The sequence below is a fragment of the Engraulis encrasicolus genome, chromosome 6 (assembly GCF_034702125.1).
Source record: "Engraulis encrasicolus isolate BLACKSEA-1 chromosome 6, IST_EnEncr_1.0, whole genome shotgun sequence".
In the NCBI taxonomy this organism is placed as follows: domain Eukaryota; kingdom Metazoa; phylum Chordata; class Actinopteri; order Clupeiformes; family Engraulidae; genus Engraulis; species Engraulis encrasicolus.
Window position 1 is genome coordinate 41,577,504 of NC_085862.1, and position 24,865 is coordinate 41,602,368.

At 44.8% G+C, this 24,865-nt stretch overlaps 1 protein-coding gene across 4 annotated transcripts in view; it reads left to right on the forward strand.

Moving 5' to 3' along the window:
• Positions 1 to 24,865, forward strand: part of lpp (LIM domain containing preferred translocation partner in lipoma) — a 232,562-nt gene that overhangs the window by 95,056 nt on the left and 112,641 nt on the right. For all 4 annotated transcript variants that reach the window (XM_063201661.1, XM_063201662.1, XM_063201663.1 and 1 more), the window contains one exon: positions 20,644 to 20,750. In XM_063201661.1, the coding sequence (XP_063057731.1) occupies positions 20,644 to 20,750 (107 nt within the window). The remainder of the gene's footprint in view (positions 1 to 20,643; positions 20,751 to 24,865) is intronic.

Consider the following 24,865-nt stretch of genomic DNA (forward strand, 5'->3'; position numbering starts at 1 on the left):
TGTGCGTGCGTGCTGGTGTGTGTGCGTGAGCATGGAGAAGAAGTCAGACCAGGTTGAAGGCAAATGAGTTGTAGCCTCCCTCCCCTTCCCTTCCTTGCCCCTCTTCCAGCCCTCTAAGCTTTACTCAAGCTACACACACTGCATTCCTAGCCCTTTCCCAGCTGGTGAAGCTAATTCAGAGCAGCCTTCCCTGTCAAGAGTCTACTCTCACAACAAGATGTTGCATGCTTTTGCTACCACACGGTACTTAGCACTACGCAGTACGAGGGCTGTAGTACTAGAGTCTTGACTCAAGTGTGTTTTTTATGGAGTTGGACTTGTCTTGGACTAGTTAATAGTTGGACTCGGACTTGTCTTGCACTGGGACACTGCTGATCTTGGCAAATATGGCTTTTGGACTCACCGGAGTCTGTCTTGATTTGTTTAAAACACATTTTATTCTCCCCAAAAATAAACGTGCTCGTGAGGCACCACTTAATAGAAAAAACATCAAATCGATGGTGAGAATAAAGGACATTAATCAGGACGGGTTACAAAAGACAGGACTCAATGCATTCCCTGATATCAAGCAGCTACACCGTTTAGGCTGCAGAAGCCAGCTCTCTCCAAACACGCGCTGCTTTCTCGGGCTACAACAGCTACGTTTACCGAAAACAACTCACACCACACCAGTTGCTTCTATATCTCCCCCCAAGCACAAACTAACCTGGGTTTTTATATACCCTTCACTCACAGGGCTAACCAATCATTTCATACAACGAGTCCCAAATTTTTTTCCCTGACCAAGACATAAACAAAATTGCCAGATTAAATGGGCCCACAAGGCTACATTGTAGACAAACAAAATATCAAGCTTATATCCTCAGCACAATATGCATATGCAAAGTGTGCAACACACACTTTGTACAATATGACATGATTAAAAAAGTTCAACGCTCACAACTCTTTACCCCTGCCCTCAGTCACCGTGAATGGTACAGTCCTGCAAGGTGACATAGCCTGCTAGTTTATTTTCACATGCGTAGCATATAGGTTACATTCCCGTTATTGTCATTCATCATTTTCATTTATTTATAGGCTACTGACTGACATCTGACTCGGACTTGACTTGACTCGGACTCTTTTTTTTTTTTTGCACTCGGATTTGTCTTGCACTCTAACCTCTATGGACTTGGACTTGTCTTGAACTTGACTACAGCCCTGTGCAGTACACACTTTTGCGATGGCGCACACGTAGCTCCATAATACACGTCGTTACACCAGTGGAACGCTGTAATAGTCAGTGAAAGGTTAACGACCATAGTACTACACTACTATGACACTACACTGGGCCTTTAGAAATGCACTATGACTTGGTCATTGCCATTCTGGTAACAGCACATTCATAACACTGTCTGAACAGGTTAAGGCCTAAGCACCAACAACAATGAACATCACAATCAATGCACTTCTATAAAAGCACAAGGACTTTTTCATTATATCAACTAAGGCACATATTATGACGTTGACTTATTATTCAACATTACCAAGAATTTATACTCTGTTTGATTTTGAGGTTACTATTCTAAGCTAACCATTTGAAGTTGCATTGTCATTTAGCTCTCACTAGCATTTCATTTGGATTAAAAATATAGCTGAACTTTGATCTGAAGCGCATAGGGTTCCTCAATGGCTAATAAAAGGGTATTGAAAGGTGTCCGTCATCAAGCATAGCAGTCTGAACAGCACACACGTAACTGGGTGAAGGTGCAGACCACCTCTGTAGTGAATCAGAATGATGGACCATTACACATCAACACTCGTTGTTACTTAGCCCTCTGCATCGAAACACACTAGGGCTGTAACGATACATTCAACTCATGATTCAGCTCGTATCCCGATTTCTGACCTACGGTTCATTTGAAGCTTGGAAGCACTATCATATAATATCATATGATTGTTTTCTGTACTGAAGGATAACAACATTTTGAAAGGGCATATCACGATATCACCTTACATCACGATACAGTTTCGTGACTCTGAGTATCGCGATTTCTCGGTTCGATCCAATATTGTTACAGGCCTAAAACACACATATTCGCGTTTCCCCACTTAAACCCCCCTGCTGCGGAGAGAACCGCCAAACATGTGTCAGCAGGGGCACCAGTCAGCCATGTTCTCTGGTGTTCAGTGACGAGTCTCCATGGCACCTGCTGATGTCTGCAAGAGTGACCTTTACGATGACACCGGCGCCCCCTCGACAAAATGCTGATTGCAGAATGGCTGCATGCCTGTGTGTATACGTATATCTGCGTGTATGCTATGCATGCGTGTCTGGTGTATTTGTGTCAATACAAAATCAGGGCAGGTAATGCGCACTATCAGGACGAAAAACTAAAAAGACATGCCCATATAGAAGTGGTATTCAATAGACAAAGTTTGTTGTGCTATTTCTAAATGTTTTTGGTGATCCCATCTTCTCATGTCCTGAGACAGTAACACATTGAATACCAGGTGGTTTTTGGAATTTTAGCTGTAGACTCCTAGCCCCTTTTGTCATTTTTTGAACAGCCAGCGAATATTTTGTCTTAAACCTACAGACACATGCCAGGGCTTGTTTGAAAGCCCAAAATCTGAGGTTTCTGTATGTGAAGACCGTATGTTCCTAGCTTAGTTATTCAACTCTAAGCGAGCATTGGTTTAGGTAGAAATAGCGTTTTCCCCCATTCGAACGGAGAAAAAGCCTTTTTTGTCACGGGTGTGCTCTTTGACTCTCCGAGTTCTGTTCATCATATAATTACGAAAATCACACAGAATGTGCATTAGAATGTGTAGATTCAGAATCCATTAAAAAAACGTAAAAACGTAATTTTACGTTTTGGGAGCCAGCGCATGGGAGGCAAAAACGTATTTTTACGTGACTTGGGAGTCAATGTGTTAAGAGTCCAAGATGCATGTAATAGGATTTGAGTGATGAGAATTACTCCAGCTGTTTTCGAACCTTGGTCTCTCACCGCCCACCCTAGTGATGTTCAGCCATCACTGTTGTTGCGGCCCCACCCTAGTGATGTTCAGCCATCACTGTTGGTACGGGTGTGGATTGATGCTCATGAAGGGAGTGAGATGAAATGGACATTACATGTACAGTATGTGCCATGATAAACATCACCAAATAGCTCAACCTCAATATGTGCATATAGCAGTTTATCCTCAGTTACCGATAGTGCCTTGGATTTGCTTCAGGTTTTGGGCCATCCCTGGAATCCAAAAGCCCATTTTGGGAAATCTTTTTGTTCCCTTTTCTGCCCTTCAGAAATTTCTGTGTTATTACAAGGATAACCAGTTGCGGTGGCCACTTGAACATTTTCAGGAGTAAACTGACTCTCTTTGATAAACAGTGTCAGATGAGAGGGTGTCCAAATAACTTTGATTCCAACAGACTACCATGTAGGGGTGGGCGGTATGGACGGTATACTATCGTAAAAGGTATTTTTTCCATCAAGGTATGGATTTTGGCCATACCGTTCTACCGTGATATAGCGCATTGCATCCTGCAGATGGCAGTATAGACAACGTTTTGAACATCCACCCGACTGACTGCCAAGTTGTAGCAATGTGGTTGTAGAGAAACAGCACAATAATTTCCTTTGAATAAGCGTCAAGTGTAAAATGTATGGTTAGTGTAGTGAACTATTGTTTGAAATGGTATGTGATGGCAACACATTTCGATTTTGGACTCCACAATTTACTGGGCACGAAATGCAAGCTAACTAGCTAACAGCCCAAGTCATTCATGTCTATGCTGGTGTCTGGCAAAATAAATGTGCTTAATGTGCTAACATTGGTTGCCTTACATTTAACACATTGCGCCAGCCGTAACAGCGGTATGTTACTGTTTCCAGTTGAGATAATATCATTCATGATATCTGACTGGGTGTTAGTAACTAAAATGACTGTTCACTGTTTAAAATGTGGCATTAGCGATTTCGCTAACGTTAGCACGCTAACCGCTGGTGTAGTGAACGCTGCCATTGCCATTCAAATGCATTAGTTCTGAAATGCATTGCTAACTGCCTCATGTGAAAGTTCGTTTTTCTTAACTTTAACAATGACAGCTTAAACCATTATGCATGGCATAATCACAGATGCAAGCACACATTTCAAAATTACCATAAACAACTCCAGAAATAGAAAAAAGGTGCAATGAAAGATGTAGTTGATACAATCCACGTTCAGTTCTATTTACTCTCAATGTGTTCAGTTTGACACCCCTCCCTTTTCCCCCTCTCTACCGCACTTTAACCCCTTCGACACTTGGTGAAATTGACAGTGTTCTATTGGGTAGCTTTGCATTGCATTGCAAAATGCATTTTACATAGGCTAGTCTTTGCTTGTTTTTAAAAAATGTAATGGCAAGAATTCACACATATATGAAAGGACATTGTGTCATTTCCAAAAATCAAATGCAAAGGTTAAAAAAAATGTTTTTTTTTGTCATTTTGCAACGCTTCAATTTTAAACAAATGTACAATACCGTGATGTATACCGTGATATATACCGTGACTAAAATTATACCGAGGTATACATTTTTGGCCATATCGCCCACCCCTACTACCATGCACCTTTTTTTGTTGTTTTGTTTTTCATTAAGGCAGCTTTTATTATCCTGCGTCGTATACTGAATTTTGTTTACGTCTGACATATTCTTACTGTTGCTGCACTCCAGCAGTTGGCAGGCCGACACCCCTCTGTGCAGTGGATGCTACGCTTTGATGAAATAATGATGAAAGAAGAAAGATATCGTGATACAGAGCCCAAGTGCCTCCTTTGGGTACATTTGTATAGCTTCACATATGCGAAAACACTTGCTTGTTACAGTGTGCTGTACGTAGCGATGGCCAGGCAAGGGGCGTTGCACGGAATTGGACTCCATGCACAAACAGTTCACATGGGTATTTAAAGTACAATTCCAGACTCCTCTTTGAACCCTTTTACACTTAAAGCCCTAGAAGCTCAGTCCCCGTTACTCCATTATGACAACTGAGGAATCCTACAAAGGGCCTTTTCTGGGGCAGACACTTGAATTATTTGTGTCAGTGGGTCACTTCATAGTTTATGGGAACTTTTAAAAAAAGTATCTCTCCTGACACATTCTTGGCCTTCTGGCATTTTGTAAATCGTAACGCTGTTAGAATCCTCGGCACGCTCTGGCCCAAAGGCATAGAAGTGTACAAGATATTAGTTTACAATAATGTTTTGAATGACGCTGTCCAAATGAGTCTTCATTTTGCATTCCATATTTTCTTCTTTTCTCTTGAAATCCCTGTTGAGGAACAGAGAAACATAACAGTAACATACTTGAAATTAAAGTAGCTAGCAGCATGAAATGATGGAGGTAACGATGACATTATCAGTACAGAAGTCAGGGATTCAGTATGAGGCAGAGATGATTGTAAAACAATACTTACAGTATGCTGAAAAAGTAAAAAAAAAAAACCCACTTTAAATCATTCTTAAGAATGTTCATATTAATATTCATGTAATGTCCAAAGTCTGGACATTGGTTTGGGAACAGATGGTGACAAAACATGAAATGATGACATGAATAATGACATTAATAGATGTCTACCTTCCGATGATTTAAAATGTGTATAGAGTTTATCGGGACACCTATATTTCCTATTCCTCCTAATTTTTGCCTAAAAGGATTGGTATCTGACTCCGATAGCCCACCCCCCCTGCTTAGAGTATTAGTGCGTATGGTCAGTCTCAAGAAAAATAGTGAGAATGTTGTTGGTGAGATGCTGAGATTCATGACTACACTTGTGTGTCCACATCACACTGTTCCAACAACCTCAGATCTCTACAGTGCTTTGTCAGTCACACAACAGGGAACAGGGCGTATCTATCCACATGTAATCACAGAGCCTTTGCCCCCACCCACTGAGTGTAATTAGTCGCAAACAGGGACAACAAGACATGTGATACGGGAGTGGAATCATACGAGCCCAGGCGTTTTTAGAGGAACGCATGTTGGCTCTTGAAACACTAACAGATAGACGCATGCACGTGGACCTTGGCGAGCGCAAAGCCGTTTTCTGCTGTTGCGTCCCCCGGCACAGAATGTACTCACCTAAAGATATCCCACCAACATGAGGGGGCAACCTCCTGGCCGCCGTGTCCTCATCCGCTGCCTGATGTGGTAATGCCCAAATACTCCTGTTGACATCATCACTGCCACCACCTTTCCCGCCCAATTGGGCTGCTTAGAATGACTGTCCGCAGGAAAAAATGGCATTTAGCAGAAAAAAACGTCCAATTTTTAGCCATAGAAAGCAATGGAATTGGGCGGGATTTAGTGCTTCCTGGCAGGTTTTGAGCATTTTTTGGGCTGGAAATCATCAGCCTCATCTGGCAACCCTTGTCCAGCCGTCTTATAAGGGGACACCCAAAAGGTCAGGTCACCCCGTTGGCCACACAGCTGTCCCCCTCGATCCAGTAGCACTGGAAGGCCATTTACACCTCACTGTCGGCCACTTAGTCTCCTGCGTGCGTCTCAGATGGCCTCCATTGGGGATCACTAGAAGGACATGATGTGATTCTGATATGTGTGGACATGATGTGATTCTGTTCTGTTCTGCTTTGTGCTGCGATGAGTATATAACTGACCTAAGATACCTGAGAGAAACACACACACACACACACACACACACACACACACACACACACACACACACACACACACACACACACACACACACACACACACACACACACACACACACACACACACACACACACACACACACACACACACACACACACACACACACACACACACACACACACACATTCTGGAAAAAGGTCGAAGGCCATGTCAAAAGTAGAAGGTACTCTACATCATCTCAGGCCGTGACACCAAAAGATGGGGTAGAAGATATATATTCTCTCTCTCTCTCTCTCTCTCTCTCTCTCTCTCTCTCTCTCTCTCTCTCTCTCTCTCTCTCTCTCTCTCTCTCTCTCATTGTCTCTTGCTCTATGTCTCTCTCTTGTTCTCTCTCTCTCTCTCTCTCTCTCTCACACACACACACACGCACGCACGCACGCACGCACGCACGCACGCACGCACGCACGCACGCACGCACGCACACACACACACACACACACACACACACACACACACACACACACACACACACACACACACACACACACACACACACACACACACACACACACACACAGCTGCCCCTATATGTCCAGTGCTAGCTGTTGATATCATCCTGGCCTTCCAGGAACTCCTAGACAGACAGGGATATGTAGCGAGCATTATAACGACCCCAACGCATTAAGGTCAATCTCCTGACATGGGAGAGGCATGAGCGATTCTATTCTGCTTTCCTTAGAGCACCCAGGGGATCTATTCTTTTACTGTATAAAATGCTGTTAACTTTGTGTGTGTGTGTGTGTGTGTGTGTGTGTGTGTGTGTGTGTGTGTGTGTGTGTGTGTGTGTGTGTGTGTGTGTGTGTGTGTGTGTGTGTGTGTGTGTGTGTGTGTGTGTGTGTGTGTGTGTGTGTGTGTGTGTGTGTCTCTCTCTCTCTGTGTCTGTGCGTGTGTGTGTTGTGTGTGTGTGTTCATGTAAATAAGAAACAGTGTGTGTGTATACATGTGTGCATGCATGCGTTTGTTTGTGCGTGAGTGAGTACGTGCAATGCAGCAGACTGCTAAAAGTTTTGCTGAAATGTTGAGCTGGCTTACATTTGCCAAAAAAGAGCAACACTCACACTCACCTGAAAATTCTTTAAAAATTCTGAAAAGCTTTGATGTGAAACCGAAAAAACATTTCTCATTTGCCAAAGTGTCCATTAAAATTTAGACTCAAGGCCTCAAGTGGCAATAGTGGATCCGTTTTTGACTTCTTGATGTATTGGCCTTACAAGTGCTTGCCTGAATACCAGATAGCCAAAATCTATATTTGAGTCCAATTCTTGGGAATGTGTTTTCCATATACAATGTGAGAGATCAAGTTTTAGTAAAAACTGTTTTTAATAGAAATGCACGCTTGTGAGGCAGGTTTTCCCCTATTTTGGAGAAAGGATATCCCACATATTTTTCAACTATTAGAGAGTTTGCTTTGTGTGTTCATAGTGACTAAAAAATAAATGATTGGAAGGAGCTTTTGCATTGCAAAGATGTGAGACTGTAGTGGAAAAACCAATGGGAAAATAATTCCAAGACCCTGCCCTTTAGCTGGTTTTGATTTTAATGCATGCTTCATCATAGAAACACTGTGCTCATCATAAATTAACAAAATAAACTTGTCAAACTCAACAACTTGCAAGAATGTGGGCTGCTGCATGTATAATTCCACAAGAAATAACCCCTGCTATGTTATCTACTCAACTTAAATTGCTTCATAGAAAGGAATAGGGAAGGGAAAACCGTGGTCTTGAAAGCCCCTCAAAGAAGGAATTATTGCTGTTGGAATGAGAGCTACACATATTGGTGTGTGGATCCAATTTCATTCCTACTTAATGTCCAAGTAGTAGAAGTAATTTGTGCCTCCATATCTCCAATTTGATTTCTTAAAAGAATTACTTGGGTCTCAAAAACATAAAAAACACAGTTTGATTGCCAGTAGGTGATTAATAATGGGCTTGAACTCTTATCCCCAATGCAATTTCTGATTTTGGAATCCTGAAACGTGCGAGTTCACACACACACACACACACACACACACACACACACACACACACACACACACACACACACACACACACACACACACACACACACACACACACACACACACACACACACACACACACACACACACACACACACACACACACACACACACACACACACACACACACACACACACAGAGAATCATTTGTGAATAGTTTGATGGAAGAGTGCAAGATGTCTATAGTTGGTGTTTGCTGATGGCCAGCTTGAAAGCTGTCAGACTGCTTATTTACTTGTCACGTCTTAAGGACGTTTGTCACACATTAAGATGGAGAATCTTTTAAACAAGGTCAGCCATATGTCAGTCATCCGATCTGAGATGGGATGACGTTTATTTGTGTTGTTGACAGAGTATTAGGATTACCATCAGTAAACGATTTTATAAGTATGAAATGCCCTCTATGTATTCTTAATCATACTTACATACATACATACAAAACATATTTGCCAACACACTACTTATGATGCAATTATCTATGCAATGTTTTGCCAGAAGAAATGGGGTTGGGTACGTTTTAGGAAGTGTTAAGGTTGTTAGCTGCACTGTCTAGCCACTGATAATCTTCTTTTATTGTGGTCATCTGGTGGGATAAGCTTATGGAAGACAGCTGTCAAGAGTCATATTGAGGAGCTGTCCAAATCATCAAAAACCAGTCGTGCAGCTGTTCAACGGGATGTTTTTGCGCGTACAGTGGCTAATGATCTGCTCTGAACAATCAGATGTCCTTTTGCTTTAAAAAAAATAAATAAAAAATACCCACCCTCCTTTGCCAAGCTCCCGAACAGCAAACTGACTAATGGTTGCCATGTCAGCTTTGCCACATGAGTTTCATGTGGAGAATTCACAGGAAAGTTGCACTTTGCGCTCAGTCTGAAGGTTCCCATAGAAACCATTGGCCTTCCGCATGAGTCTGTTCTGTCCTTGCAGGAGGATTGTCTCCTTACACAGGCACACTAAGAACCACCCACTGCTCCCCACCCCAGTGTCCACCCCACCCACCACGCTACATCCACATGTGTTCTTGCCATGTGCGTTGTTGAGCATGCCAGAATGCATGCCGTCCACTCATACCTTGGTCATTTTGTAGTAGTAACTTTAGTTCTGTATTGTGTAATCATATTTAACCTACTGTAGGCTTCAGACATAAGAGAGTGGTAAAAGGTATTATTCATTGGTTTAGTTAGAGACTTCCATGAATTAGGTGTAGATCATTTTTTTCATGCCTATATTCTGCCTTCCATTACAGTACTTTGTCTGATCTTGAATTGTACCTAGCAGTGCAAAGTCATACATCATTCCTATAGCTCTGGAACACTGACATAAGAAGGGCAAAAGCATGTTATGAAAAAAGAAAAATGGAAGTTGCACAACATTGCAGTCGGACCCTGCCCCCTCCCCTGGTTGGTGGGTTGATATCCTCAGATGAACTGCAGCCCACCGTGCCTCACCTGCTCAGTGACCTGTCTGCTTTAAATTACCCAGCATTCCTGGGCCTGGGTGAGAGGGCAGCGAGAGGGTGGGGTGGAGGGTCTCGCTGGCTTACAGGGGCCTGCATTCCTCAGTTATTTTCAGAGCCAGCGAAGTAGCTCACGGGGCAGCACTGCTCTCTGTTGAGCAAGTAGGCCTGTGCAGTGGGCGAGGCTGTTAACTGCTACATCTATAGGTATTGATGTTATGTTAGCCCTAGCACTGCGGTGTGCACAAACACACACACACACACACACACACACACACACACACACACACACACACACACACACACACACACGCACACACACACACACGGCCGTCTCATATCTTATTTGCCAGACGCCGACCCTTTTTGCATTTGCTCTATAAAATGCCCTCTCCATGGCGGGTGAAGAAGGAAAATGGTTAATATAAAGTAATCAAATCAAAAGATAAATGGTGCTCTGAGGGGGTTTATCTGTGAAAGACTTGTGTGTTTGCTTGTCTGAGTTAAACAAAAAAGTTCACATCCGATGTGAAGGTGCAGGACATCAAGTCTACCTACACAGTTGTCAGAGGACCACAGGTCCACACCCAATGCAGATCGCCCTGCTCATTGCCCCACGGCCGATATGCCAGCTCTTTTTTGCGGGCTCTTAATGGTGCACTTTGTAGGATGGAGGCCAGAGTATGTATTGCAACTATGCTGCTCATTGAAACTGTGTTGTATATCGCCAAATTTGATATTTTCATATTAACTAAATAATAAACCAACATTTACTAGTATGACTAAATTACAGTAAGTTTTGTAGCTAAACATGTAATTTTCTGGAAATAAACTGCTAAAAGTATTACACAGTGCACCTTTAAGCACATTATCAGGAAACTGACCTGGGCTCTGACAGGGATCCGTACATGCCTGCTCTAACAGGGATCTGTGCCAACTAGAACCAGAGCCCAAGCCCATCACCTTGTCTCCGCATTTGTTTCACTCTGGCTCAACACAATGGTTTAAGTCCCCCCTTTGTGGTGGTAAATGTTCAGCTTTCTTTGTTTTGCCTTCTCTCTCGCTCTCTGTCTCTCTGTCTCTCTGTCTCTCTCTTTCCTGCACTCTCTCTCTCTCTCCTGCTACCTCTCTCTCTCTCTCTCTCGCTACTTCTCTCGTCTCTGTCTTTTTCTCTCCCTCTCTCTCTTCTGCTACCTCTCTCTCTCTCGCTACTTCTCTCGTCTCTGTTTTTTTCTCTCCCTCTCCCTCTTCTGCTACCTCTCTCGCTACTTCTCTCGTGTCTCTGTCTTTTTCTCTCCCTCTCTCTCTGTCCATCTGTCTCTTTCTCCCTCAATCTTTATCTCTATATCTCTATATCTCTTGTTCTCTGTGTGTGTGTGTGTGTCTCTCTCTCTCTCTTGCTCTGTCCTTTCATCTCTCTCCGTTTTCCCGTCACTGTGGAATCCCACTTTTTTCTGCTCCATTTAAAAAAAAAGAAAGAAAACAACACAACCCCCCCCCCCCCCCCAAAAAAAAATAATTCCACAGAAGCCAATTTGGTCGGCTCCGGTGCGCTTCCAAAAAAGCATGTCTCCAAAGAGACCTCAAATCCACTGCCTCGCATACAATATCTCAAGCCAAGAGCATGCGTAAATCAGCCAGCTTTATATTATAGCTAATTAAGAGCAGGTCTGAGCCTCCTCGATGCTCCTCTCTAGCCGCGCATCTCCAGAAGGAGGTGAAATAATACTCCTCTCTGTAATTACGGATGAAACAATGTGTTTAGATGGGTTAGTGCCGCAGCCCATTTGGAGGAAGCTCCTCGGAGATAGCGGCACACAGCTAAATGGCACACTGGTCATTATGATACACTTTATCCCCCTCTTTTGTCTGACAGGGATTATAGGTTTCTGCCAACCGAGGCAAAAAAAAAAATTCTAATTCAATATCCGTTAAACATTCTCTTATTCTGAGCAAAACCGTTTTTTTTCCTTTTCATGGGAAGAAGAGAAGCAGCCCTCTCCAAAAAATAAATGCATGAGCAAAAACATTTACAAAAATACATGTGACATAATTAATGAGTTGAAAGATTTGGATTTGGGGAAGAAGTGGGTTCATTTCAATACTATCAGTTTTTTATATATATAAAAACATCTTGTAATAGTCCAGGGCACAGGTACAGGACGGCTGAATGACAAAGCCGCCCCAATAGCACTTGAGCATCCCCTGATGGATTGGGCAGGCCTAGGGTTGGTCTTTTGTGTATTTACATGGCAACCACAAAAGCCGGCACAGCACAGGGCCTTCTCCAGTGCCACATGGGCCTTCATGACGGTGGACCCCGCACTTGACTTTTGTTTACTGCCGTTTCCATAAATGCTGGTGACACCGGGGCGCCGCTCAAGTTCGCAGCAGTAAATCAAGTGTGTAGGAGGACCGTTTAAAAAGCTCCATTAAAACCACCAGCTTACTGTAACACTAACAACATGTGGGCCAGGCACGACAGCAAGACATTTCACCCCTCAACCCCCATCATTGCCAAGAAGACACTCCCCTTCAACTGTCAATGTCACTTCTAGTCCCTTTTTTTGCAAAAGGCATCTAAAATATTGCCTGAAGCTCTCACACAACATAAGCTGTCGACCTGTGGCTGTGGGTACACGCCGATGTGAGCTGCAGAAGAACAGTGACCGCGACATGAAGTGTCTCGTAGCTTTCAGAAGCTGTCCAGGAGTGCTGTCACAAGTTTCGAATACAGATACTTCACTGTGCACACAGAAGTAGCAGAGACATTGTGAAAGTAAACCGTTGATAATTGTCAGGCAGTGAGATGCTCAAATTTACAGATTTGTGTCCTGCTGTGACAGCGCCGTGGCTTTGTGGAGCTACAGGTTGACTCTGAGGGGGAAAAAGGACCATATTACCGGTCTTAACTACACAGTTACGCTTTTGGCTCAGTGCCTGCCATGAGCTGAGGGTTCAGCTGAAAATCTCACCTCAATGTCACTTCAGCAGCACCAATGTCTGCGTAATTTGAATCAGTAGCTTTGATCTTAAGCGTGTATGCATAACTGGTCTGTCTTTAAAAAAAAAAAAAAAGAAACATGCAAAGAACACAAGAGTTCCCAGGGCTTGGTTGTCTCCAGTGCCTGGCTCCCTTTCATCAAACCCGGCTAACAACACTCTTATTTCTGATTACCAATTATACCTCTTCTGGCCCTCTCAAATAACTTTAATTACTGATTAGAATTCTGCCCTGTACAAAGCCTGCTACTCGAGCGTAATTGCTCAATAAAGTCGGTGGGGAACGTTGTCGTATTAAGTAGGTGTTCCCGCAGCGTGTCTCATTAGTAGGCGCGCCCGGGGCTCGTGTCTCGCTGCCGGCGCAAATGGAACCGTCTTCATTCATGGTCACAGGGACCTCCTCCCTCCTCCATCCTCCTCCTCCTTCTCGTTCTCCTCCTCTCTCTTCTTCTTCTTCCTCCGTCAATACTATGTTGCTACTGAGTACACTGGCCCTGTCGGTGTGCCAGGGGAGGGGGTGAAGGAGAGGAACACACACACACACACACACACACACACACACACACACACACACACACACACACACACACACACACACACACACACACACACACACACACACACACACACACACACACACACACACACACACACACACACTATCAAGTAAGGCAAGCAGCTGGAAAGAACTGCCCACCTTCAGACTTGAATGTGGGCAGTGACGCACTCACGGCAGAGGGCATGCTGTTCCACTCCAACCGCGTGCTAGTTTGCCACCAAAACAAAATAAGGCTGCGAGAGGCCACACTGTACACACACACACACACACACACACACACACACACACACACACACACACACACACACACACACACACACACACACACACACACACACACACACACACACACACACACACACACACACACACACACACACACACTATATTTATTTCTCATTAATCACACCCACATTTACTCTCGATAATGGTTGCTGGTTTCATGTGCTTCTGCATTGTTGGTTAAACACAGCAGTTTGAAGAGCATGTAATACAGAGATGAAAGGTGAAACTAAAATGTTAACATTAAAAGTACTAGTGAATACATGATGAACTCTTTAAATTGAGCAGTTTTTTGATGGAGTGTTCACTGCTGTTGTCAAGTGTAATGACTGAAACATTGCAAATAGCCTGATGGATCTACAGGAGGTTGGTGCAAGCCGTTTCTTTCGTCAAAGTTGAGCTTGTGATAGATGCTTCGATGTATAACTTTTTGTTTATTTTAAGCATGGAGTAGAAACGACTACTGCACCAGAACAAACCTTTGGACTTGATTTTCAAAAAATACAAAAAGCACGTTTGCACCATTTTGAAATATTGGCAAGACTCTAAAGGCTTTCAATATGGCAAGACACATTTGTTTTGGAGGGAAAACGGTACAGTTAGCCGTGCCGTGAGGTGATACAAATCCATCATGAGCCAAAGCATTCCATCCTCCTCGTGAAAAAGTTTGAATTGGGGGACTACAACCCCTCATCAACCAGCACATCAACTCCCCCCATCAATCACCTGACCTCTCCATTGCTCGCTCGCATGCAAGCACGCACACGCGCACGCACACATGCACGCACACACGCACAGAAAACATTATCCTAGAAGTTTATATTGCTCCAGGACACTCCATTCCCCTGTAGAAGATGCATTCCACAGAAGTTATGCACGCAGGCCTCCATTTAGGGAGAAGCAGGTCAACAGAGACAGCTGTTTCTTATTTACATGAACACACACACACACACACACACACACACACACACACACACACACACACACACACACACACACACACACACACACACACACACACACACACACACACACACACACACACACACACACACACACACACACACACACACACACACACACACAGACACTGGTACTGGCAGGCACACAGTGAAGAGGTCATCTCGCTTGGTCTCCTCGTTGGTGACGCACCTTCATTGCCCGTTGGGCACTCACTGTTCCAGAACGACTCCCATAACAAACAGGGAGCCTGTTGCCATGTGAAGACAGGAGCGGGCCATTCCTACTACAAACATACACACATAGGCACGCAAGCACGCACTCATACAAAGGGGCACGCATGCATGCACACACACGTGTGCACACATACAGATTGAAATGCACATACCCACCCATACAATCAATTGCAAATCAATATCAATATTCACAAATACACACCAACATAAATTGTCATTTTTTATGTGTGTACCGACTGAAATATACTATATTCCGACATCTACACATAAATGCGCCCATGTAACCAGATGCACCCACATACACATTCACACCAAACAGCTACACACAAAAATGCACATACAGTGTACACACGTTTTCACATTGTGCATACTGCAGTGTATGCCTCTGGTGTTACTGGGAAGCAGAGAGTACTTGACCTTACGTTACATGAGGACAAGCTGTCATGTGGAGTCTTGTGGAATCACAGTCATGGAGAGAGAGAGAGAGAGAGAGAGAGAGAGAGAGAGAGAGAGAGAGAGAGAGAGAGAGAGAGAATACCATTTCTTGGTGTCACAGCCTGAGAGAGAGAGAGAGAGAGAGAGAGAGAGAGAGAGAGAGAGAGAGAGAGAGAGAGAGAGAGAATGTGTGTGAATGAGTGTGCATGTCTAAGTCCCTTAGTAAAACAGGCTGTTGTTTGTGTGTGTATGCACTTCTGTGGTACTCAAGGTATTTGAGGCAGTGTCTGAGTTTGTGGGTGTGTGTGGGTGGGTGGGTCTCAGAGAGTGCAAGGCCAAGTCTGTGTGCACGAATGCATGTGTGTGCGTCCCCTTGTGTGTGTATTCTTGTGAGTGTCTGTGTGTATGTGTCCTCAGCATGTTTATCTGTGTGTTTGCACAGCTACTGTGTTATCTTGTGCACTGTATGTAGATACTCCAGAGTCCTTTCTATCAGTCAGCCTATTTGATGATTACACCACGCACAGTATTGTACAGTACAATGTACACAAAGTTCAGGACTTGCCTTCCTCTCAGCGCTACACAAAACACAGTGCAACAAGCCTCTAGTCACAAAGAGTTTTGTTTTTTAATCTGCAGCTGCTTAGAATTAAACTATTGGGATATCGTGACTTGAGTGAATGTGAATCTCTTCACAGACTGCAAAGCCGCTCAGCACACCAGTCACACGAGCAGAGACGATTGATAAGGAAGAGACTCATAAGGGATATGAGTTCATAAGGAATTAGTTGCAGAATCAATGTGATGCAAGGTTCTCAGCTGCCATCATATGGCGTGGCCATGTCACTTTAGGAGACTAGTGGGGCTGAATGGAGTTTATGGGAAAGTCGTGCTTGTTTAGGAGACTGGACTTGATCCCGCTTTGTTGCGTTAGTGACACATGGTATGCCTAATAATGGTGACCATATTGAAAGTCTTTAGATTACAACTGCTTATTCTTGAACACTTAATACTCCACTCAATGACTACAGTACTCTTGTACATATAGCACTACTAACCTTCTACTACAGCTTTCTACACAGCACTACTGACATTTCACAAAACAACACCACAGTTCCCCCCACAGCTATCACATTGCTCCAAAGTGTGCTACTACCGTTATCTGCTGTAAATGTTTTATCTTCAAACTGTGCAGTTTGTGTCCTGCTACATTGTCCTGTGTGTGTGTGTGTGTGTGTGTGTGTGTGTGTGTGTGTGTGTGTGTGTGTGTGTGTGTGTGTGTGTGTGTGGTGTGTGGTGTGTGTGTGTGTGTGTGTGTGTGTGTGTGTGTGTGTGTGTGTGTGTGTGTGTGTGTGTGTGTGTGTCTGGATGTTTGTGTGTGTGCGGTGCGCGCATGTGTGCGTGTGCATGTACGATGAGTTGAGTGGCTATTTCCTTTTCAAGGAAAGACGGATGCTTCCACTTTCTCTCTATGTTGGTTCTTGTCCTTGAGGTCCTGAGTGTGCCATGGTACTCAGGCCAAGTTGTACCAGCAGCAGTAGCAGCTGTGACAGTGTGTGCTTTACTGCTGGGTCCCTGTATACAGGCAGCACAACTGCCAGAGGCCTAGGGGTATAAATAATAATCAAAATGTATCAATATATCGCAATCCTTGGCCCCTGCCCAATGCCCTAGCTCCATAACATAAAAGAAGTGGAAAAGTAATTGGAAAATCAAAAGTTGCATCGAATCGAATCGTATTGTATCGTATCGTGGGGCATTCTTAAGTATGAAAAATAATCCAATCGCATCGCATCGAATAATAAGATATCGATATTGAATCGTATTGTCATGGAGGCTGTGATTTACACCCCTATAGAGGCCCCCATCTGCCTCTGTTCTGCCTGCACTGGCCAGTGTTGTCCACCAAGGTGGATGGAGCCAGGTAGAGGCAGATACCGCAAATGACACAGAGGCAGAAACAAGATGCACTTCAATGCCACCCTCTTGCCGCACTTAAGCACACTCATGCATGCAGGCACGTGCGCACACACACACACTGTCCTCATCCTACACACGCACGCAGGCATGCACACACACGCATGTACGCACGCACGCACGCACGCACGCACGCACGCACGCACGCACACACACACTAAGTCACCCTCTTTAATTAACCATGGCTGCTCAGTCTGAAACATTTACCATTTTCATGTTTTCTGAAATAAGGAATCCCAAGCAACTTTTATGTTTTCGAGGGAGACGTACACAGAACCCGGTGTATTAATTTTGTTCAGGGTCACAGCTTACAAGTGACTTGTATTATTGTGTGTTTATGTTTGTGTTTGTGTGTGTGTGTGTGTGTGTGTGTGTGTGTGTGTGTGTGTGCGTGTGCGTGTGCGTGTGCGTGTGCGTGTGCGTGTGCGTGTGCGTGTGCGTGTGCGTGTGCGTGTGCGTGTGTGGTAAGAGGGAGGCTGGCACAAAAAGGGCAGAGGGCATGAGAGAGAGAGAGAGAGAGAGAGAGAGAGAGAGAGAGAGAGATAAAGGAGGAATTGACCAAAAAAAGAAAATTTTGACAGATGGACGCTTTTTATAAATCTTTCTCATTCACTGAAGCCTTAAGAGGTCGAGTGCAGCGTTTGGTGTCATATGAGGTCAGAGGGTTATTACATAAAGCGTTCACGTGGTGCCCTGAGGATCCCACAGTGCAAGATGTCACATTCTGCCCGCTCTGCTCCGCCTGCACTCACACAGGGAGTCCAGTTGTGTTTGCACTCAAAGGCACCACCACAGTCAAAATAATGTTACTGATGTGTTACTAATAGTGGTGCCTTAGGGGGGGTGCTGGTTCAAAGGGCTGATAAAGCATCATTGCAAACACGATGTACGTATTACGCTTCTACAAATGATCCAGTGATACCAGCACCATGTGATTGGGTTGCATTATACGACTTCAGTAAAATTAAAAAAAACTGTGAAAATGTATTCTCCACAGCACAATGTACAGTTGCTAATATCAAAATGTCAAACAAATTCTGCTTTGTTTTGTTGAGTCCTTTAATCAGACCGTATAAATGTCACAGCCCTTCTTATGCAACCAAGGAAGTGTGGGGCTACTGTGAGCTTTTTAATGCTTTAAAAAGCATTGCATTGATGGTTATAATCTGCTCCAGTAAATAATCTTTGTTGAACTTCTTTGATATATGTGATATGACAGACATAACCAAGTTTGGAATGCAACAGGCTTTGCTTTGGAAGGCAGCATGTTTTGCTTGCCAGCAAACATACCAACTTGTCTTCATATTTAAAAACTTCAACTTTTTCAACAGATGTCTCCTTTTAAGTCATAAGCATGTGGTCCCAGAATTACCCTAAACTGCAGCCTCTCCTCTTCTCACCTCACCTCTCCTCTCCTCTCCTCTCCTCTCCTCTCCTCTCCTCTCTCCTTCCCTCTCCTTCCCTCTCCTCTCCTCTCCTCTCCTCTCCTCCCCTCCCATCTCCTCCCCTCCCATCTCCTCCCCTCTCCTCCCATCCTCTCTCCTTCCCTCTCCTTCCCTCTCCTCTCCTCTCCTCTCTTCTCCTCTCCTCTCCTCTCCTCTCTTCTCCTCTCCTCTCCTGTCCTCTCCTCCCCTCTCCTCTCCTCTCCTCTCCTCTCCTCTCCTCTCCTCTCCTCTCCTCTCCTCTCCTCTCCTCTCCTCTCCTCTCCTCTCCTCTCCTCTCCTCTCCTCTCCTCTCCTCTCCTCTCCTCTCCTCTCTCCTCAGTTAAAGTTCCCTTAATTAATTTGGTCAGTAGACAGATAACGCTGCATTGATGACATCAATTAGATTGTAATGAAAACAGATAAAACCCTCCTTCCATCCAGCCTCCAGCTCTCTTCTCTCTCATGCCCACTATATCACTCTGTTTTCATCTCCCTCTGTTCCTCCTACCCTCTGTCCTATTTTCTCACTTTATTCCGGAAAAAGAGCACTTATGAGCCAATTCTCTATCTCTCTCTGTGTTTGAGTGTCTCTTTGTCTCTGTGTGTGTCTGAATGTCTGTGTGTATACTGCACATGTACTATATGTTGGTTAGTGTTAGTTCAAGTAGTAGTGTTCAAGTAGTAGTGGTTGTTCAAGTTGTTGTTGTTTTTTTTTTTAAATAGCCATGATCAAAGTATTAACAGGGCAAAACCTGTTCCTGTGATATCTGGTCTAAAAAGAGAGGTGCATGGTCAGATGATTCGGTCGAATGTCGGGCATGGCAGCGAGCCATATTGGAATGTAATTTGGCAAGCTTTGCTGCTTGTTCTTCATGAAACAAGCAAGTCAGGCGCAATCCAGTCCGCAGATTAGCATTGGAGCCTATATAGACTTCATTCTAGAAACTTGGCTGGTTGACGCTGGCTCTCTTGGCTGGATGAAAATAAACCCCATCTTACAGCACTCGCGCACAACTTACTTACATTTCCAATCTGCGGTAACACCTGCTTACCACAGCTTACAGGCTCGTAGTTTAGCAAATTGTTTCAATTATGTTTTTGGTAATCTGCTTGGGTACAATGTGCTTCGCTGGATGTAAGTACCAACATTCTCCGCCTACACTCCATCATGTGTAAAGCAAACACACACTTGATCTTGCACAGGGAAAATCATTAATCATTGAAATGCTTCAGATTGCTACTCTTTTTTTTATTTCTTTTGGTATTGCAATGCCATGTATGGACTTACCTTCGGTTGCGTTTTTACATCTATTGCATTTATGCTTTTCAATGTAACCCAAACCACAATCTTGCTGTACAGTACATAACCATGAATCAGGTATCTTCTTCATTTCATAGCATAGGGATTCTCTGGATCCTCTTTGTGTGAAAGGCTCATAGAAGCACACACACAAGGACTGCCAAAGTGATAATCCCTTATATACGCATATACTGTGTATATTTTGTTTTCAGGTAACTACACCATCTTGAAGGTGTGTGTACTGTATGCTAATCCCACATATTGATTTGATGTTTTTGCAGGTGACTATCCGCCCCCGCCTCCACCTGTTGCTGATCCCAGTGGACTCCCATCACCCTCCAGCTTCCCACCTCCACCCCAGATGGATGACTCCCCACTAGGATTTCAGGTGAGATCCTCGTGCTCTGCTTTCCAAGTCCAATACAAACTCATACTGTAGCTCTGTATACCGTTGTACCGTTGTAGATGCCCCCCCTCCAGATTGCTGTGTGTGTGTGTGAGTGCGTGCGTGCGTGCGTGCATGCGTGCATGCGTGCATGCGTGTCCGTATGCACGTGTGTGAGAGCGAGCAAGCACGCATGGGAGAGAGAGAGAATCTTGTGTGTGTGCGTGCGCTTGTGTGTGTGTGTGTGTGTGTGTGTGTGTGTGTGTGTGTGTGTGTGTGTGTGTGTGTGTGTGTGTGTGTGTGTGTGTGTGTGTGTGTGTGTGTGTGTGTGTGTGTGTGTGTGTGTGTGTGTGTGTGTGTGTGTGTGTTCTCATGTGTGTTCTTTCTCTGTGCCCAAATTTGGGCCTTGGCACTCACTACTGCAGGTAACAGAACAGAGAAGACTGACCCCTGTTGGTTCACCTCAGTCATGTCGTCTGGCATCCCTCGTGACATTTAGGCTGCTGGGGAATCTTGCCCCCTGGCATTCTTCAGTGCTGCGTTCACCCTCCCTTTTCACCAGGGGAAGGGGAGAGAAAAAAACAACAACAACAAAGTCACTCTCTCTCTCTACCCTCCAACATTTATGTACTTTCATATATCGGATTTCACTTTTGACCATTTCAGCTTACTTTCACATATTTTTTGCCAGGTTAACAATACACTCAGGCATGCACGCATTCACACACACACACACACACACACACACACACACACACACACACACACACACACACACACACACACACACACACACACACACACACACACACACACACACACACACACACACACACACACACACACACACACACACACACGTGTACTTGCCGGCTTAGCGGCTGATTCGGTTGTAATCGCCATGTCGGCTAACGGGGTCTCAGCTTCCACCTACCCCCACCTCTTGTCAAGGGCCCTGCTGGATCTCGGTGTAATACTGGTCAGCTCAGGCTATGCTGGACATGGATGCCAATGCAAGGTAGCTTTTGTTGTTTTGGGTGGTGGTGCTGGTGGTTGTGGTGGTGGTGCAGAGGGAGGGTAGTTAGGGGTGATCATTTGGCTATCAGGAGCACTATTTTAAGTGGAGTCAGGCCCGGCAACAGGGGACAAACGGGTCAGATCAATTTGCTCCACTACCGACACCTGCAGTCATGGCTGAAGTGCTCTTGAGGAAGGCGTAGAAGCCGAGATTGCTCCAGGGATTGTAACCAATACCCTGAAAAAAATAAGTTGCTTTGGATAACGGTGTCAGCTAAGTGTAATGTAACGTCATACCGTATGTGTTGAGAGAGGGGACCTGTCAGGTGATTTAGTCATGGGGCCTGGCAAAAACTGATAGCAAACGCCAGACAACATTGCTGTTGATTTACAGTAGGTATGTGTGTAGAAAACAAAGGTCGGTGTGTGTGTAAAAATCATTTCATATACATTAATGCCGCTTTGTTCTTTCCTGTGTCCGTTCAGTTAGCATAAATGTAAACGTTGGCACTTGGTTAGTAAGTTCACATATGCCACCGCTGATATTTCCGCACACTGATGGAATCAATAGAACTCGACTGCCATCTATACAGTCTACACATGTGCTGAAATGAGGAGATACTGTATGTTCAATGTATGTTCAGACGTATGTGCACTCTTGGCTAGGGAACATGTGGAGTCGAATCCCCTTTCCCACGGACATGTAGGCGCCCAGGGAGGAAGCCGTACCCCGGGGATCAGACCGTTTGTTGACGTAGCTGCGAGGACTCAACCTAAAGCCGCTGCTGACTCCTCTGGCCTGATCAAAATTAAACCAAATTCCACCATCACTGAGGAGGTCGCCCTGTATTTCTTCTATAGGCTACGAATTTGTAATAATGTAATATGAACTTTGCATCGTGGATTTGTTTGTGTGTGTGTGTGTGTGTGTGTGTGTGTGTGTGTGTGTGTGTGTGTGTGTGTGTGTGTGTGTGTGCGTGTGCGTGCGTGCGTGCGTGCGTGCGTGCGTGCGTGCGTGCGTGCGTGCGTGCGTGCGTGCGTGCGTGCGTGCGTGCGTGCGTGTGTGCGCGTGTGCGCGCGTGTGCGTACTTGCGTGTGTGTATGTTCGTGCGCACACATGTGTATTTGTCAAAGGGTACATGAAGTCCAGTCTCTAAGCCTCTATAAACGGGGCCTCCAGTCATTTGGGGCAATGCCAAGAGGTTGGGAACAGAATGAACATTCTCTGTACTTCCTTTAATTCAGCCCATCACAAAGGTATTCCTACCCAGCTCCCCATCAGCAATACAGCGGATTTAATCCCTGATCCCGACTGTTTTCCTTGTCCTTTTTATTACTATTGCTACTTCTCATCACACCCTGCAGCATTGTTAGGAGGAAGCTCTGTCTTCCCTTTCCCTTCTTTATTCTGATTCCTCCTACATCTTTCATGAGTAGAATAAGGGGCGGATGCTAAATAATTTCTGTGCTTATGCAGAACTAACAAGAGGAAGAGGGCAGGGTGCGGGTCCGGGAACCAGCAGACATGAATAATCAAATGGCTAACCTAACCTAAATTTCTCTGTCGTCCATAATCGACAAGACAGTAGCAAATGGAAGTGAGGCACGTAAAAAAAGCCTCTCCGATACAGATGCCGGGCCTTTAGTCGGCTGCCCTCCAGACTGCCTAGACCCTCACAGCCCTGCCAGCACACTTCCCCTTGCTTGGGTTTGGCCCTTTGTGATTGGTGGTGGGGGAGAGTTGGCTACAGAGGGATTAAAACCAACTCAGCAGCTACAAGAGTCTTTTCTCTGCAGGCATAGCTTTGCAGACTGTGGTTCCATCAGGGACTTGCATAAGAAATGGAAGTGTTTCATTGGTTTATAGTTCCTTTTGTAGTGTGGTGTTGAGCTAACTTTGCTCTTTTCTGTACATTTCTTTCTTTCTTTCTTTCTTTCTTTCTTTCTTTCTTTCTTTCTTTCTTTCTTTCTTTCTTTCTTGAGTCTATTTTGCTAGCGTGCCCGATCTCTTTTTCTTCTAAATCACCTCGGGAATGACACTCATTCCTTTCAAAACCTCCAACATCTTAATTATGTCTCACGCAGGCAAGGGTAAGACCCTGCACTATCTGAAAAGCCAGAGCCTGAGCCTGGCCCTCGCTCACTCTCTACTAATACATGTTGCTCGCAGTGCCCCTCACTGTCCTACTGTGTAATTGCCCGTAGAAGTACCAAAGGACTTCTTTATTGACCTTTTTGTGTCTGAGTCGACCAGAGATCATGACCGGTTTTGGTAACTATAGTAACATCATGTCAGTGATCAACACTACCCGGCTTCCTCCAACCCTGTCTGCCCCGCTACCTCCTCCACGTATGGTTCGCGAAGCGCTGTGCTATCGTCACAAACGAATCAGTGCACACTTGGACCTCGATGACACGAAACAACATTTTGTGTCAACTCCGTCTGTGTCTGCACGGCTTGCGGAGGAAAAGTGCCTTTCAATTGCAAAGTGGGAACGCATGTTGCATGGAGAGCCTGAATATTTCATCCCCTTACATTCTTTCAATTGCTCGCCTGTTAAAGCCCTGCTGAGCGAAGAAGAAACCACTCTTCGACATAGAGAAGGGAAAAAAAGCCAAAAGAGAATGAAAGGATGGAAATGAAAAAGAGAAGACGGCTGCACTTGTGTTTTAAAGCATCATCTGCCTTTGTTATGCCTCTCTAGTCAGCTTGACTTCTGTTTTGCTGTGTGTGTGTGTGTGTGGGGGGTTGGTATGAGCCGGGGCTATTAGGGCAAAGCTGTGTGCACCTCGTAACCGCCCTCTTTCCCATCGCCTGAGATGCCTACGACTGCTGCACGGCTCTGCGCAACGGCAGACTCTGGCCGTAATGCCTTGTGACAGGTAATCCAAACACATAACGTTAGAATGAGAGGCAGTCACTGATCCGGCGAGTGCGGAAGGGCCCATAGGCTATACCAGCATGTTGGGCTCCCTCTCTCTCTTCCTCTCTCTCTCCTTTTCCTCCCTCTCTCCCTCCACTCCACTCTGCTCACTTCAGGCGCGCACTTCAGACAGCGGCAGCAGCGTTCATCAGCTGCCTAAAAATACATTTTATCACC